Raw genomic sequence first — 19067 nt, 5'->3', positions numbered from 1 at the left:
AAAGTTAATTCAATTTGTTTTTGTTACAGTGCTAGATCCATGCTCATCTAGTCCTTGTTTGAATGGTGGTACTTGTCAACAGAGGGCAGGCTCCTGTACCGAGTACGACTGTGTATGCTCCAGTTGTTATAGAGGCCAACTTTGTGAGCAATGTAAGTTATCAACGTTATTTTAATGGTCATATAAGGAAGCATTTCCCAAAGTCTCTGCAATTCCACAATGAATTATCATGAGTTCCTTGGTTATAATTGTAACTTGGGTATCCTATTATCAAATCCCTTTCTCTTTGTTTCCTCCAGTCATCGATCCTTGTATTCCTAACCCATGTCAGTCTGGTGGAATCTGCAGTATTCTTTCTGGCACATGTGATGGCACTTTCTGTCAGTGTAGCGGCTGTTATACTGGAGATAATTGCGAGACATGTGAGTATCATTCTTTTACAATTATACATGTAAAACATGTATAAATAAACATGCATTGATATGTTTATTGAAAAGTTAATTTAATTAATTTACATTTTTAACCATAAAGTATCTATAAATATTTCATATAAAAGTATATATCCTGTGATAATGTGATTTTTTTTGTTTTTATAGTGCAAGAACCTTGTAATCCAAACCCATGTGAGAACAATGGTATTTGCATACAAGACACCTGTACTTCTCACACCTGTAACTGTCAATCTTGCTTTACTGGACCCACTTGTGAAGAATGTAAGTGAAGTTAACAGTAAACATATGTCTTTACAATACCAAGGGTGCATAAGAAATTTGTATACACAAAGTTTGAAATCTTTTGGCCTTCCTAAACCATGACTATGCACAAATTGGTATACTCCACTGTTCTGAACCAAAAGAAAGTGATTCTAAGAGCCTACCAACCTGCAATGCAGTATTCTAGAGTTAGTGTGTGTCTTGGGAAGAGCTTACATATAATATTAATAGTCTGTCAAAACTAAATATCAAAAATTAGTTCAGGAGCATGTGTCCTAGTGGCCCTGACATTGCCTACTTTTGAATGTATTTGTATTGCTAAACTGTAGTTAGAAACACAATTATCGTATACTGTTTCATGTTTATTTTTCAGTTGTTGATCCTTGTTCAAATGACCCATGTGAAAATGGAGGAACATGTACATCTGTTATTGGCTCCTGCACTATTTACACCTGTCAATGTGTGGGTTGTTACACTGGTGCCAGTTGTCAAATATGTAAGTAATCTGTTTTAGACATCAGTTATACATTTTAAGATGGTGTTAAAGATTCACAATCCAATAACGTGCCTTTCAAGTATATTTTTAGTGTAATAGTTCATTTGAAATTATGATACACTTTAGTTTTTATACATTACCCTTTTTAGAAAAAAAATTAAATTATTGTTATACGATAGATACTGTACACCAAATATTGTGCAATAATTGTATATTCTTTAATGAGCTATTTTGAAGTAATCTCGGTACCATTGAGATATTTTTCTATTTCTTTTGTTTGATTTTTTTTTCAATCTGTAGTTGAAGACCCCTGTGCGAACCATCTTTGTCAGCAAGGAGGTCAATGTGTTCCACTGCCTGGATCTTGCTCTCAATACACTTGTGACTGTGTTGGCTGCGCTACTGGAGAATTTTGTCAAAATTGTAAGTAGGCCTAGAACAATCCCAGTAGGCCTTACCTGAATGATTACCCTAAAGTAATTTAATGTTAACCGTGTCTACACATCTACTTTAGGTTTTGATAGTTGAACAAGAAATATCTTTGATAGTATGATTTCTGCTTTCATATACTAAATTATTATCAACTGTTGACTGATTGATTGATTGACATATTCTTTTTACAGTGAACAATCCTTGTTTGGCATTTCCATGCCGATTTGGTGGGACGTGTACTCAAGATGTTAATTCTTGTGGTGATTTTGATTGCTCATGTTTAGGATGTTACAGTGGACCTACTTGTGAAATTTGTAAGTTAAATAAACTGAGAATGAATAAAGGGTGTTTAACCCAATCGCAACAAGTAACAAAACATGCATTCTGTAAAGATTGCATTTTTCTCATGCAAAAGAATATATTTATTAAGTTTAGGCCATTTATACTATAGAACAGTGTAAATGGTAATATAACATATATTTGACGAAAAGTAGCATAAATAATTGCAAAAAAATCTACAAAAGCAAAAATATTTACAACAAAATAAATACTATCCTGAATTTTATTATGATTGCAAAAGTCTTAAATTCTTCAAAACGCATTCTGGAAACTATACTAAAGGGGTCATTTTGTGAGACTGTATAGTGTGTATAATAAAGTTTTTGTTTTTTAGTACAAGATCCATGCTCTCCTAATCCATGTCAGAATGGTGCTTTCTGTCTGGCTACGTCCTGTACTACTTATACATGTAGCTGTGCTGGTTGCTATGAGGGCCTCACATGTGCCACAGGTAAACTTTACTGATTCAATTTATTCATTGATTTAATTTATATTCATGATCATTGTAAGTCTAAGTGCATTAGGCTACTGACTGACTGACTGTTCAAATCCATGCTCGTCGCATTGCTTATATCCTTGGGCAAGAAACTTTACTTACGTTTGCCTGTCCACTTAGGTGTACAAATCGGTACCTGGTAAGGTCAAGACAACTATGTGCTGATTACTATAAAAAAATAGACACAAAAAAAAAACAACTCATGTCAGTAGTTGTTGTTATTGTATGTATTCGTTTAAATCAATGTTTTTACTTCTATTCGTTCTCACTACTTCAACATTTTTTTTGTAGAAATTAACCAGTGTTCTCCCAATCCATGCCAGAATCAAGGAACCTGTGAGCGAGTGGCTGGATCATGTTCAGCATATACATGCAGCTGTACTGGTTGCTTTTCTGGAAGTACATGTCAACATCGTAAGTGATTTTGAATACAATTTAAATCTAAATAAGACAAGCATCCGAAAGCCATATCTACACTATCAAACTAGTATGATGTTCCCAAATATGGTAGTAGCATGACATCATCGTGTTCATATATGGTCACATCACATTTTTTTTATAGTGTGTAGACAGAGCTTTAGAGAGAGAAAGAAATATGGCACTATGGTATTATAGGAAGAGTTTAAGATTTGTCTGTTATCTAGTTGCTTTACTCTAATTATAATTCATCAGATATTCTTTACAGAACCACACAATTTATTTATTTATTAATGTTAATGATAATGGTTGTTGTTTTTGTAGAATTGAACTTATGTTCACCAAATCCTTGCTTAAACAATGGGATATGTACCAACTCACTAACAGACTGTAATGCCTTTGATTGTACTTGTCCTGGATGTTACTCTGGCCAATACTGTCAGCTTCGTAAGTATTTTGTGTTGTTTAAAAAAAATTAAATTACTAGGGTTGGATAATTATCTATATTGATGGTTTTCACATGATGATTGCACTACAGTATTGTAAAGCGATAGATTAAACACTGTCGCTGTTTTTTGTTTTCAGTTATCGATCCTTGCGGCAACTTTCCCTGTCGTAACGGAGGTGCATGTGCTCTTGATGTTGGCAGCTGTACTAACTATACATGTACTTGTGCTGGCTGTTATACCGGACCAGCTTGTGAAACATGTAAGCTATTTATTTATAAAATTATTATTATATTCTAAAGCTCTTTTACATCTTTAAGATTGAATTATGTACTGGTTTGATATGTTTATTATTTTTTTTGTAGTACAAGATCCTTGTTCAAATTTACCGTGTCTGAATGAAGGTATTTGCATTGGGGAAGCCAATTCTTGTACTGAATACCAGTGTTCTTGTTCATCATGTTACTACGGGAATAACTGTGAAACACGTATGTTTTTGTTTATTACTTATTATTTATTCATTTTTAATTTAATTTATTTTAATATATTTATTGCCAAGCTTTTGAATGTTCATATTTGATTACTTGTATTAATTGTCATGCTGTTACAAAAGAACCTTTTTAAGGGGACACATTGGGAGCCAACAAAGTATCTCCTCATTAAGGATACCCCTGAACAGAGGTTGGTTTTGTAGTGTTAAAATATACATTGCTTCTCATTAGTTTCACCGCAAAATGTCCCCTGAATAGGAGTGTCCAAAAGGAGGGCTTCTACTGAACCGCCTTCCCAAATAAACCTAAAATGTGCGTGCACTTCATCTAATTAGTTTTGGTATAATATATATATATATATCTTAGAGTGAGAAATACTAATTGCAATGTTTGTTTCAGTGAGGAATCCATGCCAGGATAATGGTAACCCATGTTTGAATGGTGCAGTGTGTGTTGTAGTTCCTTTCTCTTGCACGGAGTACACCTGCTCTTGTGTTGGATGTTATGATGGACCTTTCTGTGAAACACGTAAGTTACCTAATAAATTGATCATCTCCCATTTTTTATGTAAATATAAACTTGGTTTGTTTTACACAAAAAGATTATCTATTCAACGTATCATTGTTTTAATGATTTATACTATTTTCTCCACAGTGCTTGCACCCTGCACACCAAGTCCATGTGCTAACAACGGTGTCTGCACAGAAACAAGTTGCACAGAATTTTCATGTGCTTGTGAAGGATGCTGGGAAGGCGAAACATGTAGTGAATGTAAGGAGTTAATTTACATACAGTAGAACTGGAATATTGTGTGTTAGATGTATAATATTTACTATTTATTAAAACAGTATTAATCGTTTATGATATTTTGTTATTTTAGACATTTACAATAGATAGCTTTTGATTGATTATTGTATTGATTGATATTGATCAACCTTTGTTCTCAGTGAGTAATCCATGTAACCCAAATCAGTGTATGAATAATGGTCTTTGTGTCCCATCCTCAACATCATGTACGGATTATACTTGCCAATGTCCACTCTGCTTCTCTGGCGACCAGTGTGAAGTTCGTAAGTACAGTTTTAATTCTTATTATAATATTAAAAGCAGTTATGCATTTAAAATGTATTATTTTTTAAAATAACTATCGAAACAACATGTATTGACATTAATTAAATCACTAATGTAACAAAATTGATGTAATTTATTTTTTAGCTGTTAGCCCCTGCGATACCAGTCCTTGTGGAAATGGTGGTGTTTGTACCCCGGTTAATGGTTCCTGTACCTCATACACTTGCCAGTGCCAAAACTGCTATAGAGGTTTCAACTGCGAAATCTGTAAGTATTTGAAAAAATATTGTTATCCATTTGTTCATGTTTGACATAAAGTATTTCTAATTTTCGTGTTCAATACAGAGCAAGATATTTAGGCCAACTATATATAATTTTTATTTTTAAAACTTTTTAATAATTATTCAAGAATGTTGATATACTATACTGAACAAAATCAATTCTTTAGCAATGAAAGACTAAAGAATAAATAAATAAATACTGTTGACATTTTCATCATCATTGTAATGTTTGCTTTTTTACTTTTAGTGACGGACCCTTGTGAGACTAACCCATGTTTAAATGGAGGCACTTGTCAACAGGTTGCAGGCTCTTGCACTGAGTATGAATGTGTATGTGTTGGATGCTATACAGGAACAATCTGTGAAACATGTAAGTTAGAATAAATTATCAAAAACATGTATTTATATATAAAAGTTTATTACTATGTTTGTAAACTGTCACTATAAACTTCCAAATGCTGTGTTTGGATCCCTTGATCCGCAAAACATATACCTTGACACCAAAATCTTATCCATACATGATGTAGAAGCTGAGATATGTAAAATCTGTATTTTATCACGGTCTTTCTGAAAATCCAATATGACGGTTTTCCAAACCAGATGAGCTGGAACTTTTTTTGGTGGATATACAGACCCCATATGACACAAATCATTTGAGAAACACTTGTTTCTAATTTTGTTTTCACAGAGAAAGTGGGAAATGGGGATACTACTATTAATAATAATGTTTGTTTTTATACAGTACAAAATCCATGTAACTCCTTTCCATGTTTATTTGGGGGATTGTGTAGCCAAGTGGCTGGTACGTGTGATCAGTATAGTTGCCAGTGTCAGAACTGTTATGAAAGCGACAACTGCGCTGTTTGTAAGTCTTTTTTCTTTGATGAAAATTAATATTGTGTAATTTTGTAGATGTCTATTACTATTTGTAAGTCTTCAATTTCAATTTCTTTAATCAAAATTAATATTGTGTAATGTTTGTTTGTTGTTATCAGATTTATAAATATGTATACAAGACTAACAAGTAACACGTTTCACCAGTTTCTGGTTTAATCAACTAACAGTCAAGTTCAATGCTTAGCCTGTTTTGCTTGACAATTATGTTATGTATGTTTGTTATTTAGTTTACTTGTGAATGTAATTACTCAATTCTACTTAAATTAATTAATATTTTTTTAGTTTTGGACCAGTGTAGCCCAAATCCATGTCTAAATGGAGGATTTTGTAGCCGTACACCTGGGTCATGTACCCTGTACCAATGCCAGTGTCAGTCATGTTATACTGGTAACAACTGTGAAACAAGTAAGTCTGTTTCTTAACTTTTTACCAAATTGTTAGCTCAGTACAAACTATCTAGTAGAAAATATTCATATTTCATGGGAGAGATAATCTGAATAGCTATCACACAATACAAAGTTTAATCAAATACATAATACATTATCTATATATAAATAATGGTTAATTCTGACATTATATATTTAATTATGAATAATAATAGTAGCTTTGTGAATTTTTAGCCATTTTGGACGTCGTTGGAGATGAGGAATTATTTACCCTAAGGATGTAGGCAAACTTAGTGTGTTAATGTTGAGAGATGTTGCAATGGACGCTCTCTAAATATTTTCTTTGACATCTGCTTAATATAAACATAAATACATAATTTCTAATTGTTGTCTTATAGGAATTGATCAGTGCGCTGTAAATCCATGTCTCAATTCTGGAACATGTTCTCCTGTTGCTGACTCATGTATACATTATGAATGCCAATGCCCATTGTGTTATATTGGAAGTACATGTGGTACATGTAAGTACTGACTTAATGATAATTTAATTTATTATTAATAAGTCTTTAGGCACATGGCCAAGGATTACCAATAGTAAATTAATCACTGTCCTATCAGATAGGTGGTGGCTTTTTTTGTGAAAAAGTTCACAAAACCTCTTACTTGTCTCTATGATGAACTGGGCTCTTTAAAGTGCACACAGGCAAACTGTGTACACTGGACCTGCGGTTTATAGTTTTTCTTTGTTCCACCACCAGAACTAGGAGAGAGTCTGCCTCAAACCGTGCCGATTGTTGGCTCTTTAGAAATGGTAAACCATGCCCCTGTCTAATAACCACTTGCCCATTTCACTAATAATAATACTGTAACTATAATATAATATTTCATACTGTACTATCATTTCTTCTTGCCATTAATTACATTGTGAAATATAATGTATATTTTTTTTAAAGTTTTGGATCAGTGCAGCGGAAACCTTTGTGAAAATGGTGGAATTTGTCAAAGAACAACTGGATCATGTGATGCATACACCTGTATTTGTCAAGGATGTTACACTGGGACTTTCTGCTCTGTTTGTAAGTTCTATTTGCAGATTTTAAAGACAGTCACAATGCTGGTTTATTCAATCAAAAGTCTGTATTTTATGATTTGTGTGTGATAACAGAGAAGCAATCAAGCTGATTGGCTAACTGATTATTTTTATAGAATGGCTAACATATATTTCAATGTAAAACATTCGTTCTTTCTTTCAACAGTGCAAGATCCTTGTGGTGACAACCCATGTGCTAATGGAGGACTTTGCACTGCTTTATCATGTACAGCTTTTAGCTGTACATGTGTTGGCTGCTACACAGGAATGACATGCGCTACATGTAAGTATTATTTTGAATTTATCTACTGTTAACTGTTACTGCATAATTTTGTCATGACCTCATGTGTTTTTAGTTGTTCTAGTTTTTCACACTATTTTATAGTTTATCCAGCCACTGATACCCACAGCATTGTTTATATATATCTACATTTTCTTTCTTCATGTTAATTGAGTCTTTTACAAGGAACTAAATATCAAATCAATTATTATCTTTTAGTGCCCGATCCATGTGCAACTACACCTTGTTTGAACGGCGGCAACTGTGCAATATCATCTGGAACATGTAACCAGTATGAATGCATCTGCCAAGGCTGTTTTACAGGAGCCAATTGTGAAACAGGTGAGTGAATAATTAGCAGTAGTACATGATGTGAACACAGGCTCTGTCTACACTATCAAACTTAAATGTAAAATAACTGTTTTCTTCATCTAAATAGTGTGGACATAATTTTATTTTTTTTGTCTTTGTAGAGATAAATCCTTGTACGGCAGCACCATGCAGTAACGGAGGAACATGCTTACAAGTGCCTGGATCATGCACAAGTTATACATGCCAATGTGCTGGATGTTACACATCAACCAACTGTCAGACATGTACGTATACTTACATTGTTAGGGCAGCTGTTGAATCATTCTCCACATGTGTATATGACCGTGTGCTTAATGATTATGTTACTCCACTGCATAGTGGAATGATGTGAAAACAAATTGTCACCCTAATTTTAGGTCTCCAATATCACACTGCTTTATGAAAAATGATTGGGTATTCTTATTGTTTTGTTTACAGTGTTAGACCCATGCTTAAACAATCAATGTGAAAATGGTGGAACGTGTGTACAGACGAGTTGTTTCTCATTTGAGTGTATCTGTGATTCATGTTATGAGGGTATTACATGCGCATCAAGTAAGTATTCATTTAGTCAATTTTCTTAGAACTAAGTTTCGTTTTGTAAGATTTTTTCAAACATTGTAATTTGTATGTTTGTGTTCTACAGGAATAAACCAATGTGCTGTAAGTCCATGCCAAAACCAAGGAGTATGTCAACCTACATCTGGGTCATGCATTGACCTTACATGCCAATGTCCAGGATGTTACAGTGGTACATTCTGTGAAAATTGTAAGTATAATATTCATTATTTTAATAATCGCTTATATATTCTGTTATTAGTATGCTTTATTAATGATTACTAGTTGATGATTTTGAATATCTTTTTGAAGTTTATTTCCAATCTATACTACTTTATTTGTGGTTATTATGCACATCAATTTTTTTTAAATATCATGTTAAATTTACTTTGCAGTTGATGATCCGTGTGCAGGTGGACCTTGCTCAGATGCAGGTGAATGCCGTGCTGTGCCTGGTGATTGTACACAGTTTACATGTGCTTGTGACCCATGCTTTACAGGGCCTAGCTGTTCAGTCAGTAAGTTTGTTTTATTATTATTCAAGGTATATTTATTCAGCAATTAAAAAACATACATGGCAGTCAAAGGCTGAGATGCATATATATTTTTACAGATTAAAAAAATATCAACATATATGCACAATTAGCAATCAAATATAAAATCAACGAAGGCTAAAAATGAGTAAAATATCAATTAACAGAAGAAATATTTTGTATTCTTAAAGTTAACAAAATTTTGTATATGTTAGCATTATGCAGTTTTCTATCGCACTCATCTCATGCTGGAGCATGTTATAATGTAGAATACAGTGTTTATCAGCATGAATATCATCATCACCTCCATTATCATTTACCATACTCACCATCATCAATCAAACCATCAATGCCACACTACCATCATCACCATCCATATATTGACAAATTGATAGTCTTGACATTTTTCGGTTTTTACTTCATTTTTTTCTAGATGTCGATCTTTGCTTGAGTCAGAACCTTTGTCAGAATGGCGCCGTATGTTCCATGACAACTGAGTGTCAATCAATCAATTGTGATTGTCCTTTTTGTTTTACTGGTGACTTTTGCGAGACAGGTAAGAGTGACCCCATGTAACCCCTGCATTAATCCAGCAGGCCTACTGATGCTGCTACAATATGATGTACAGACTGATAACAGAGTGTATATTTATCAATTGCACTTGTTTCTTTTTTATGTTACATCCTCTGTGGTACAATATACATTGCAATATAGGCACCCCATTTGAATTAAGTGGAGTGGGGTTGTGGCTTGGTGGTTATGATGCTTGGCTACCAATTCAAGGGTCCTAGGTTCAAGTCCATATGTCAGGATTTTTTCTAATGAAAAATTACAACTCCACTCCCAAAGACTTGTAACAAGACTTTGTTTATGTAGAGCATCTTGTGTATGTTTGTCCTTTTGTGAACAGGATTTTAAGAAGGATAGTGAATGAATTCGCTCACAATAATCCTTGACAATTTTCCTAAATATGTAATAATAAAAAATTTGGCCATTTAATCGTTGTTTGTAATGCTGATATTCTTTTAAATTATTTGTATGTACTGTATTTCACTTGAAATCATGAATCAAGAATCAATCATGTAAAAACATTTATCAGACATACATTAATTGTTAGTACCCTCTGGAATTACACTTCTACACGCATACTGTATTTTCAATAATTTTATTACATCATTGTTGTTACAGCTCGAGATTTATGTGCAGAAAATACCCCATGTCTTAACATGGGTACTTGTGTCAATGAATGTCCCAACACGCGATGTTTGTGTGGAAATTGTTTTAGTGGACCAAATTGTGAAGTTGGTAAGGTTATCATTAAGTAAAGGTTACATGATATATTTTGTTTGTCTCCCCTATTTAAACACAGTGGCGTAACGGCTATGAGCGCTCACTGGCTAAACCCAGAGGCTCCGGAGCTTACAGGGGCCCCTGAGCAGAGCCCAGAGGAAACAACAGGCTTTAAAATACGTCAAAAAAGTCTGAAAACATCTTAAGGCCTCCAGCATTGCAAGGCCACTTAGGGTTTCTGAACCAGGGGCCTCTGTGTTGCGCCACTGAGTATCAACAGGATAATTGCTGCAGCTTACATTATTAATTATTTTGTTAATGTTTTAATATAATAATTTACCATAATAGTAGTAACTGTAAAAAAAGTGCTTTTCGTCTTTTCTCTCTTCGTGTAGTTTACCCTATGCAATGCTTTCTAATTTGAAAATGTCAGGGATTGATACAAGAGAGGGTGGCCTTTAGGGGAAGTATATAGCCCCTGGCTCCCAGCCAAACGTTGACCTTTCAATCATAGTTGTTTTTTGTTTGCATTCGCCCCTAAAAGTTTCTACGGTAGTTTGATAATTTGGTTTTATTTTGATTTTATTTAGTTATTGATGCTTGTGGAGGCAGTCCTTGTCAAAATGGTGGAATGTGTACAAACAACTGTAACTCCTATACTTGTGCTTGTCAAGGCTGTTTTACTGGAGTAAACTGTGAAATACGTAAGTAGAGCACATTCCTCAAAATACATGGAACGGTCCTATCAAACCTGATATTAATTATGAATTAAGTCAAAGAACTTATAACACAAGAATCTCCTGTTCTTCAATTTGCATTCAAAACACAGTATCGGAAGTACAGGGTTAAAAGGTCAAACTGGGCGACGCCATTTCACAGCATGGAGCAGCGCCCCCTCCAAACTAGGAAGTCAATTACTCTACCCCCCCCCCCCCCCTAGAGTATTAGCAGATCCCCTCTATGATTTTGACTTTCTAATTTGATGCAGGCGCCCTACTCCTCAGTCAATTACTCTACCCACCTAGAGTATTAGCAGATCCCCTCTATGATTTTGACTTTCTAATTTGATGTGGGCGCCCTACTCTATGACTCACAATGGCGCCACCCATAGCTCTATTCTATCCCACAATGCCTTTCGAAATTGTTACGCGCTTCGGACGAACAGGAGATTCTTGTGTTAAAAGTTCTTTGATTAAGTTGAATGAATTTTTTTTTTTAGCAATCAATCCATGTGAAAACAGTCCTTGTGTAAACCATGGTCTGTGTAGTATTAGTGCTGACTGCAACACATATTCATGTCAATGTAGTGGATGTTTTGAGGGTGAACATTGCCAGATAAGTGAGTTTTTCCCCTTTTTTGTTTTATCATAATCCAAACAAACTCCATTTTTTTTATATACAGTACTTTTTAGATATTGAAAAACTCTTTCATATTTTGCTTGATAAAGACTTAAATATAAACTTTTGTGACTGTTCACATAGTACAGTGGAACAGCAATGAATTAATAATTAATAAACAATTAATTTTAAGGTACTGATTCATGTCTTTCTAACCCATGTCAAAATGGTGGTCAGTGTTTGACATTCGGATGTACATCATTTTTCTGTGTTTGTGGAATCTGTAACAGTGGTACTCGCTGTGAAAATGGTAAGTAAAATCATTTTTTATAGGGTGGAGTGTGTATATTGTTGAGTAAGCGGGTAAGGAAGGATTACTTGCAAAGTATAATCATAAAATCAGCACAATTCTCTTCTTGACCATTGTTCTAGTAGAACAAGTCTTCCAGTGAAACTGGAGGTCCATTGTACATATTTTAGTTGGTGTACACATTCAAGAAGATAGTCCATTTCTCAAAGAAGAAGCAGCCCCAACAAATGAGCACTGTTTGGTTGTGTCTTAATCTTCAATTTAAACTGATGAGAATATTTATATACTTTATGAAGAACATTGTTCATCATATGGATACTTTTATTTTTTGTAGTGCTTCAACCATGTGTGCCTAACCCTTGTGAAAATGGAGGTTTTTGTGTAGAAAGGGGCTGCCAGAATTTCCAGTGTACATGTCCAGTTTGCTACACTGGTGTTAATTGTGAAGAATGTAAGTGCTAGACTTTTTCTTGTTTTATTAGTTGATGTTTCACAAAATACTGAATTAAAATTATGAAACAATATGTATCTTGATTGATTGATTGAATTTATTTGATGCTCAACATTAAAATAACAAACAGACAAAAGACAAAATAACGAGCATCAGGAACACCCATTAGGCCGGAAAAACCAGCCCATTTCCAATGGGGTCCAAATTTCACATAACAAACAATAGAAAATACAACATTTATAAAAAATATATATATATATATACATTAAAAATAAAGCCCAGTGTGAGCCCTGTGTTGTATTGATAAAAAATAAATGTATTGAACTAGAAAGTAAAATGTTTTAATTAACCTGTCCACAGTCCAAGATCCATGCCTGTCATTGCCATGTTTATCTGGTGGAACATGCTCCACCTCATCAGTTTCCTGCCAAGCCTTTCAGTGTACATGCCCTGAGTGTTACAGTGGCGACCAATGTGAAATCTGTAAGTATTTTATTCAATCTCTAACCCAATGAATATGCATGCATGCCTACCATTTGTGGCTTAAGCCTGTTTTCCATTAAGAGAATTTGTTCACACGATCGAAGGGCATCAGCTTATACGCATTGTTTTCATCTTCTAAATCCTGTTTTGCAACAAATTCTGGTTCTTTGAATTCATTCAAAGCAAACAATTTCGCAACAGATCAGAGCTCAGCAGCTATTTTCTGTTTTAGTGGAAAGCGTAGCACAGTTTGTTTCTGTGTTAAAACATTGGATTCACACAACTAAATTGGAAAACAGGCTATACCTGATATTTGTTATGATTCAATGAGGCGACTTCAACCAACTATAACCTACCTACTTATTTTTTCTTTCTCAGACACTACACCTTGCTTGTTTCAATTATGTCAAAATGGCGGTACCTGTCAACGTGTACCACAAACATGTGATAGCTTCACATGTTCTTGTCCCGCTTGCTATGAAGGATTTTTTTGCCAGAACAGTAAGATTCTCTAGTTTGTCTTTCCCATATCTCATAACAACAATTTTGAATCATTAAAAATAAATTTTATGTTACAAACATATAACGTTGGTACTTTGTTAGAATAGGCTTATATATTAGAAGTTAAGGAAAAATAATCTTACATTTTTTCTTACTTTTTTTCTGTTTCTTAAGGAATTGATCCGTGTGAGACTTTTCCATGCATGAACGGAGGTGCTTGTGTTGGCTTGGATACGTGTGAAAGCTACAACTGTACTTGCACTGGTTGCTTTGAAGGCTATAACTGTGCCAATTGTAAGTGTGAAAAAATCAATATTATTATTACATTAAAGGAATTCAATGTTATGATAGCATACTTGATAATTGACCCTTCCTTCCTTAAGCTCTGTCTACACTATCACACTTTTTGTCACATACAGTTTGATAGTGTAGACAGAGCTTTAGGGTAGGGTCCTCATCTTTTCTTTAAATAACTTTACTCTCGGTACTCCACTATGAATTTGTATCATTTTTTTCATTTCAGTGATAGATCCTTGTGATAACACACCTTGTCAAAATGGAGCATTTTGTCACGCAGCAGACAACTCCTGCACTGAGTATACTTGTACATGTACTGGATGTTACGTAGGACCAACATGTGACATATGTAAGTACAGTAAATAGAACCCCTCCTTTGTAGCACCCCAATTCAGAAACAAACAATTGGAGATAGATATGTTTTAACACTTTGGTCAATTCCTATTCAGTGCAAATCTATAGAGATACTTTATTATTTACTGAACATATCCTCTACTGTAGCTAATTTAATTCTGAACTAAGTTTACTACAATAACATAATCTTATTTACCTTCAATTAATTTTTTTATTAAGAACACCAAAAAGATAATACAGTAATTGCAATTTATTTTTAGTGCTTGATCCATGCAATCCAAGCCAATGTTTTAACGGTGGAGTTTGTAGCCCAGATGGATGTACTCAATACACCTGTTCATGTCCAGCATGTTATGAGGGTGCTCAATGTGAAACTCGTAAGTAGAATAACGCATCACCATATAAATTGTAAAATCTAAGGACTGTACTCTATTCTTCTTTACATTGCTAATTATATTTTATCTCACCAGGGTTTAGAGAATTGGTAGGTAAAATTGAAAAATTTAAAAAAATTGATATTTATGGAGAACACAAAAAGAGAAGAAAATGGAGAAAGTCCATACTGTAGCCTTCTTGAAAATATTATGCTCACTGTGTTTAGAAATTTAAAAATATGTAACCAAAATCTTTATTTATAAACATTAATGGATAATATTGTTATTTTTTATTTTGTAGCAACTGACTTGTGTGCGACACAGAATTTGTGTCAAAATGGTGGACAGTGTGTGCAAGATCCGAGCTGTGTTCTTACTTCTTGTCTCTGTACAGAATGCTTTACAGGACGATATTGTGACCAGTGTAAGTTACCCTCATACAGTAAAACCTCCTCTTTGGGACAGCCCCCATACAGGGGACAACCTTATACAAGGACATCCCTATTAAGGGGACACGTTCTTCTTAAAACAAACAGAGAAATAACACTACAGAGAACCCCTATTTAGGGACACTTTGCTGGGTCATGAGATGTCCCTTTAATAGGGGTTCTTCTGTGTATGCTTTAACATTATAGCCTATTGTTTTACTATTATTATTGTTTTATTTTTAGTGATAGATTATTGTACGACAGACACATGTAAAAATGGTGGATTATGTCAAAGTAATTGCCCAGAAGTCTCTTGCATATGCGGCACTTGCTTCACCGGAGATGACTGCTCAATACGTAAGTATATTCTACTGCAATTACTGCAGTAATTTATCTATATTAATTGCAGTGTCATATTCAGTGCTGATATGCATGATTGATTGAAAACTTTGATAATGCAAATCTTTTAATTTTACAACAGTGATTCAATTGGGTATATAACATTTTTTTTAGGTTTATCGTCTTGTGGAATTAACTCATGTATAAATGGTGGTACTTGTGAGGACTTTTGTACCTACCACACATGTATGTGCACGTCGTGTTGGAGTGGACCAGACTGTGAGACTCGTGAGTACCATATTTTTATGATTTTAGTATATTATTATTATGTTGAATATTTGAATAAAGTTATTATAATGAGCCTTTGGTGCACTACGAGTTTATGCTCATAATAAAATTGAATTACCTTTTTAAGCCATTAATCCTTGCGAAAATGACCCATGTATAAATGAAGGAACGTGTGTTGTGTCTGACGACTGCTTAGACTTCACCTGCTTATGCCATGCATGCTTTGGAGGAACAAACTGTCAAATACGTAAGTAGCTTAGTGACTATTGTTTTGTTTGTTTGTTCAAATCCGAAAGCTCTGTCTACACTATCAAATTAGTTTGATAAAAAAGTATGATGCACTCAAATGTTGTAGTAATATGACCTCATCATGTCCATGTATGGACATATTACATTTTTTGTCACAAAGTTTGACAGAGCTTTAGGGTAAGATGAAGGTGAATACTGTCAAATCAATGAAATCGAATAATGGTGACAAAAGTTATACATGGCTACTTTAAACCAAAACGGATCATAATCATTATCATCATATGTATAAACACCTTTTTTACTGTTACTTTACTTTTTTATAGGTAAAATTCTGTTATTAGTGTGACTACCATTTAATAGGTAACATCAGATAATGGTGTTTAACTAAACCTTATAAGTTTTCCATTTTTTTATTTTCGTCTTTACTATTAAGTAAGTTTCTTTTGCTTTTTAGAGTTGAATCCGTGCGATCCAAATCCTTGTCAAAATAATGGATTCTGTGAAGTAGCGGAGAATTCATGTGTTGAAACTCAATGTATTTGTTCACAATGCTACGAGGGAGAGTTCTGTGAAATGGGTATGTTTTAAAAGAAACTCAATCCACTTGCTGTACTATACCATCATCTGAAATCCCCCAACTTCCAAAGAGGTTATATAGTTACTTAGAGAGTCAACTCCAATGTAATCAGAGGTCAGGGGAGCACACAATATAGCTGCATTAAGTCAAGCATTATTAATCTTTTTTTGTTTTGTTTTTTTTTTCAGAATTGGACCCCTGTTCATCAAGTCCTTGTACAAATGGTGGTTTGTGTGTGCCTGTATCTTGTTTAGAATATCGCTGTGAATGTGTTAATTGTCACATTGGAGATGTTTGCCAAACAGGTACCGTACTCACTTTAAAGCCATCCAATAACGAGAAACTTGCCAATTACAGAATGGATAATCTTTTTTTTTTGCTTATAAAATCTCAGTTTGAGTAGAGTGTAGTAGAGTAAAACGAGAATTAAAACTCTGGCACTAGGTCAGGATTGAACCCAAGCATGTCAACCACCAAGCAGCAGCTCTGTTACTAACTAACTACTTTTATTTTATTAATTAATTAATCTTAAGTATTAAGCATTTAATGAAACCCTACAGTACCATTTATCGGTCAAATAATTTTGTAAACATAGTATTTAATATTTAATGTAAACGATACTGTTGTAAGCAATATTTGTTATATTAATGATTTGTTTTTAAACGCTGACATGTTTTTTTCTTTAGAAATTAACCCATGTGTTACCAGTCCTTGTTTTAATGGTGGAGCATGTGTGGGAAGCAGTGTTGATTGTTATGCCTTCAACTGTGTTTGTCCCGAATGCTATTCAGGTGGCCTCTGTGATATACGTAAGTTAAACAAATATGCTCTCTACTGAATTACATACACAAAAGTAGCTTTATTGTATCAGGGAAGAGTGACTCTGGTTGTATACATCTAAATGCTAATTGGCTTAACTGAGATACAAAATGAGTAACCAAACAGTTAAATCCAGTATGGAGCCAAACAAAAATATTAGAAAACACTTTCTTCAAGTGTGAAAAACTTTATGTAGTATCTATTGAGAAATATGTTGCATACATTCAACTTTTGGAATATTTTCTTTTTTTATCGGTGTTTTAACAAACTTTTTATATTTTCAGGCACAAATCAATGTGAGACTAACCCATGTCAAAATGGAGGAACCTGTTACCAACTAACAGATTCTTGCACACGATATACTTGCCAATGCCAAAATTGTTTTACTGGGGAGACATGTACTACACGTAAGTTCCTGTGTGCAACACTAAGTTGCTAATTTTACCATTTTCAGAGATAATAATAAATAATTTCAATTTTATTTCAATAATAAAAGTCCACATATCAAATTATAAATCATGGCCAGACTGAATGCTATGTTTACACAATAACAAATTTACAATTGATAACATAAGTATATATAAATGCATAATAAAAATACAAAATGTTTTTTTATAGCAATTAACCCATGTGACAACAATCCATGCCAGAATGGTGGCGCTTGTCAGCCTGTAATCGGTGACTGTACACAGTATCAATGCTTCTGTGACGGCTGTTTTACAGGCGATGTATGCGATATCTGTAAGTATTTTTTTAATTTGTGATATGGTGAATTTACATACCTAATAAGCAATTAATTGTTTGTGTAAACATAAAAATTACTACTAACTAGTGATTGTATACATTGATTTTTGTTATTTTTCAGTGCAAGATCCATGCTTTACTAGCCCCTGTCAGTTTGGTGGTACATGCATCCAGACATCTTGTACCACTCAGACCTGCTCATGTCCTCCTTGTTATACTGGCAACAATTGTGAACAAAGTAAGACAATTTAGAATTATCAAACATGTTTAGCAAAAAAATATCTTAACTTTATTTTAAGCAAATGATTTTGCATAGAAATAAGCAAATATTTGTGTGTATTTTTCTTTGAATTGTAGATGACTGAGTCCATTCCTTAAGAAACTTGACTTAAATAAGCAAAGTATACATCACTTATGTTCTGTCTACACTATCAAAATAGTTTGACAAAAAAGTGTCCAAATATGGTAGTGATGTGATATACTGTCCATATATAGGCATATCACATTTTTTGTCACATAAAGTTTGATAGTGTAGACAGAGCTTTAGATTATGATCAACTACTTTCCATTATAGTTTTTAAATTTGATTGCTACTGTTTTTGCTTTTTTCTTTTATAAAGGAATTGATCTTTGTGTATCTAACAACCTTTGTCGAAATGCTGGAAGTTGTTCTCAGAATGGCTTGTGTAACAGTATCACTTGTACATGTGATGGATGCAGCATGGGTACATACTGCGAAGAAGGTAAGAAAACATTATTTTGTTTCTATCTAATGATAGAAACAGAGGAGGATTCACAGCAGGGGAAATGCTCCCTTGTTTTGAGAGATAAGAAAACTAATGCTTCAATTTATGTTCATCATTTTATTATCATTTTATCACTGATTATACTGATTGCAATGATGATAATGATAATTGATTACAATTTTTAGAGTAATTATAATAATAA

The 19067-nt window shown here is 33.8% G+C and overlaps 1 protein-coding gene across 1 annotated transcript in view; it reads left to right on the top strand.

The window, feature by feature from the left end:
• LOC140058857 (uncharacterized) overlaps positions 1-19067 on the top strand; it is a 54604-nt gene that overhangs the window by 9407 nt on the left and 26130 nt on the right. Inside the window, exons 14-61 of the mRNA XM_072104623.1 lie at positions 30-152; positions 300-422; positions 597-713; positions 1087-1209; positions 1510-1632; positions 1833-1955; positions 2315-2431; positions 2768-2890; positions 3218-3340; positions 3479-3601; positions 3705-3827; positions 4230-4358; positions 4485-4601; positions 4778-4900; positions 5046-5168; positions 5430-5552; positions 5925-6047; positions 6362-6484; positions 6864-6986; positions 7419-7541; positions 7722-7838; positions 8055-8177; positions 8309-8431; positions 8625-8741; positions 8833-8955; positions 9140-9262; positions 9711-9833; positions 10466-10582; positions 11158-11271; positions 11787-11906; positions 12099-12215; positions 12550-12666; positions 13027-13149; positions 13528-13650; positions 13825-13944; positions 14174-14296; positions 14562-14678; positions 14977-15099; positions 15347-15460; positions 15617-15730; positions 15858-15977; positions 16434-16556; positions 16745-16861; positions 17243-17365; positions 17660-17782; positions 17994-18116; positions 18241-18357; positions 18740-18862. Coding sequence (XP_071960724.1) covers positions 30-152; positions 300-422; positions 597-713; positions 1087-1209; positions 1510-1632; positions 1833-1955; positions 2315-2431; positions 2768-2890; positions 3218-3340; positions 3479-3601; positions 3705-3827; positions 4230-4358; positions 4485-4601; positions 4778-4900; positions 5046-5168; positions 5430-5552; positions 5925-6047; positions 6362-6484; positions 6864-6986; positions 7419-7541; positions 7722-7838; positions 8055-8177; positions 8309-8431; positions 8625-8741; positions 8833-8955; positions 9140-9262; positions 9711-9833; positions 10466-10582; positions 11158-11271; positions 11787-11906; positions 12099-12215; positions 12550-12666; positions 13027-13149; positions 13528-13650; positions 13825-13944; positions 14174-14296; positions 14562-14678; positions 14977-15099; positions 15347-15460; positions 15617-15730; positions 15858-15977; positions 16434-16556; positions 16745-16861; positions 17243-17365; positions 17660-17782; positions 17994-18116; positions 18241-18357; positions 18740-18862 — 5808 coding nt within the window. The remainder of the gene's footprint in view (positions 1-29; positions 153-299; positions 423-596; positions 714-1086; positions 1210-1509; positions 1633-1832; positions 1956-2314; positions 2432-2767; positions 2891-3217; positions 3341-3478; positions 3602-3704; positions 3828-4229; positions 4359-4484; positions 4602-4777; positions 4901-5045; positions 5169-5429; positions 5553-5924; positions 6048-6361; positions 6485-6863; positions 6987-7418; positions 7542-7721; positions 7839-8054; positions 8178-8308; positions 8432-8624; positions 8742-8832; positions 8956-9139; positions 9263-9710; positions 9834-10465; positions 10583-11157; positions 11272-11786; positions 11907-12098; positions 12216-12549; positions 12667-13026; positions 13150-13527; positions 13651-13824; positions 13945-14173; positions 14297-14561; positions 14679-14976; positions 15100-15346; positions 15461-15616; positions 15731-15857; positions 15978-16433; positions 16557-16744; positions 16862-17242; positions 17366-17659; positions 17783-17993; positions 18117-18240; positions 18358-18739; positions 18863-19067) is intronic.

This window comes from Antedon mediterranea, chromosome 1 (assembly GCF_964355755.1).
Source record: "Antedon mediterranea chromosome 1, ecAntMedi1.1, whole genome shotgun sequence".
In the NCBI taxonomy this organism is placed as follows: domain Eukaryota; kingdom Metazoa; phylum Echinodermata; class Crinoidea; order Comatulida; family Antedonidae; genus Antedon; species Antedon mediterranea.
The sequence above is the reverse complement of the archived record's forward strand: the minus strand, read 5'-3'. Positions and strand labels throughout refer to the sequence as shown.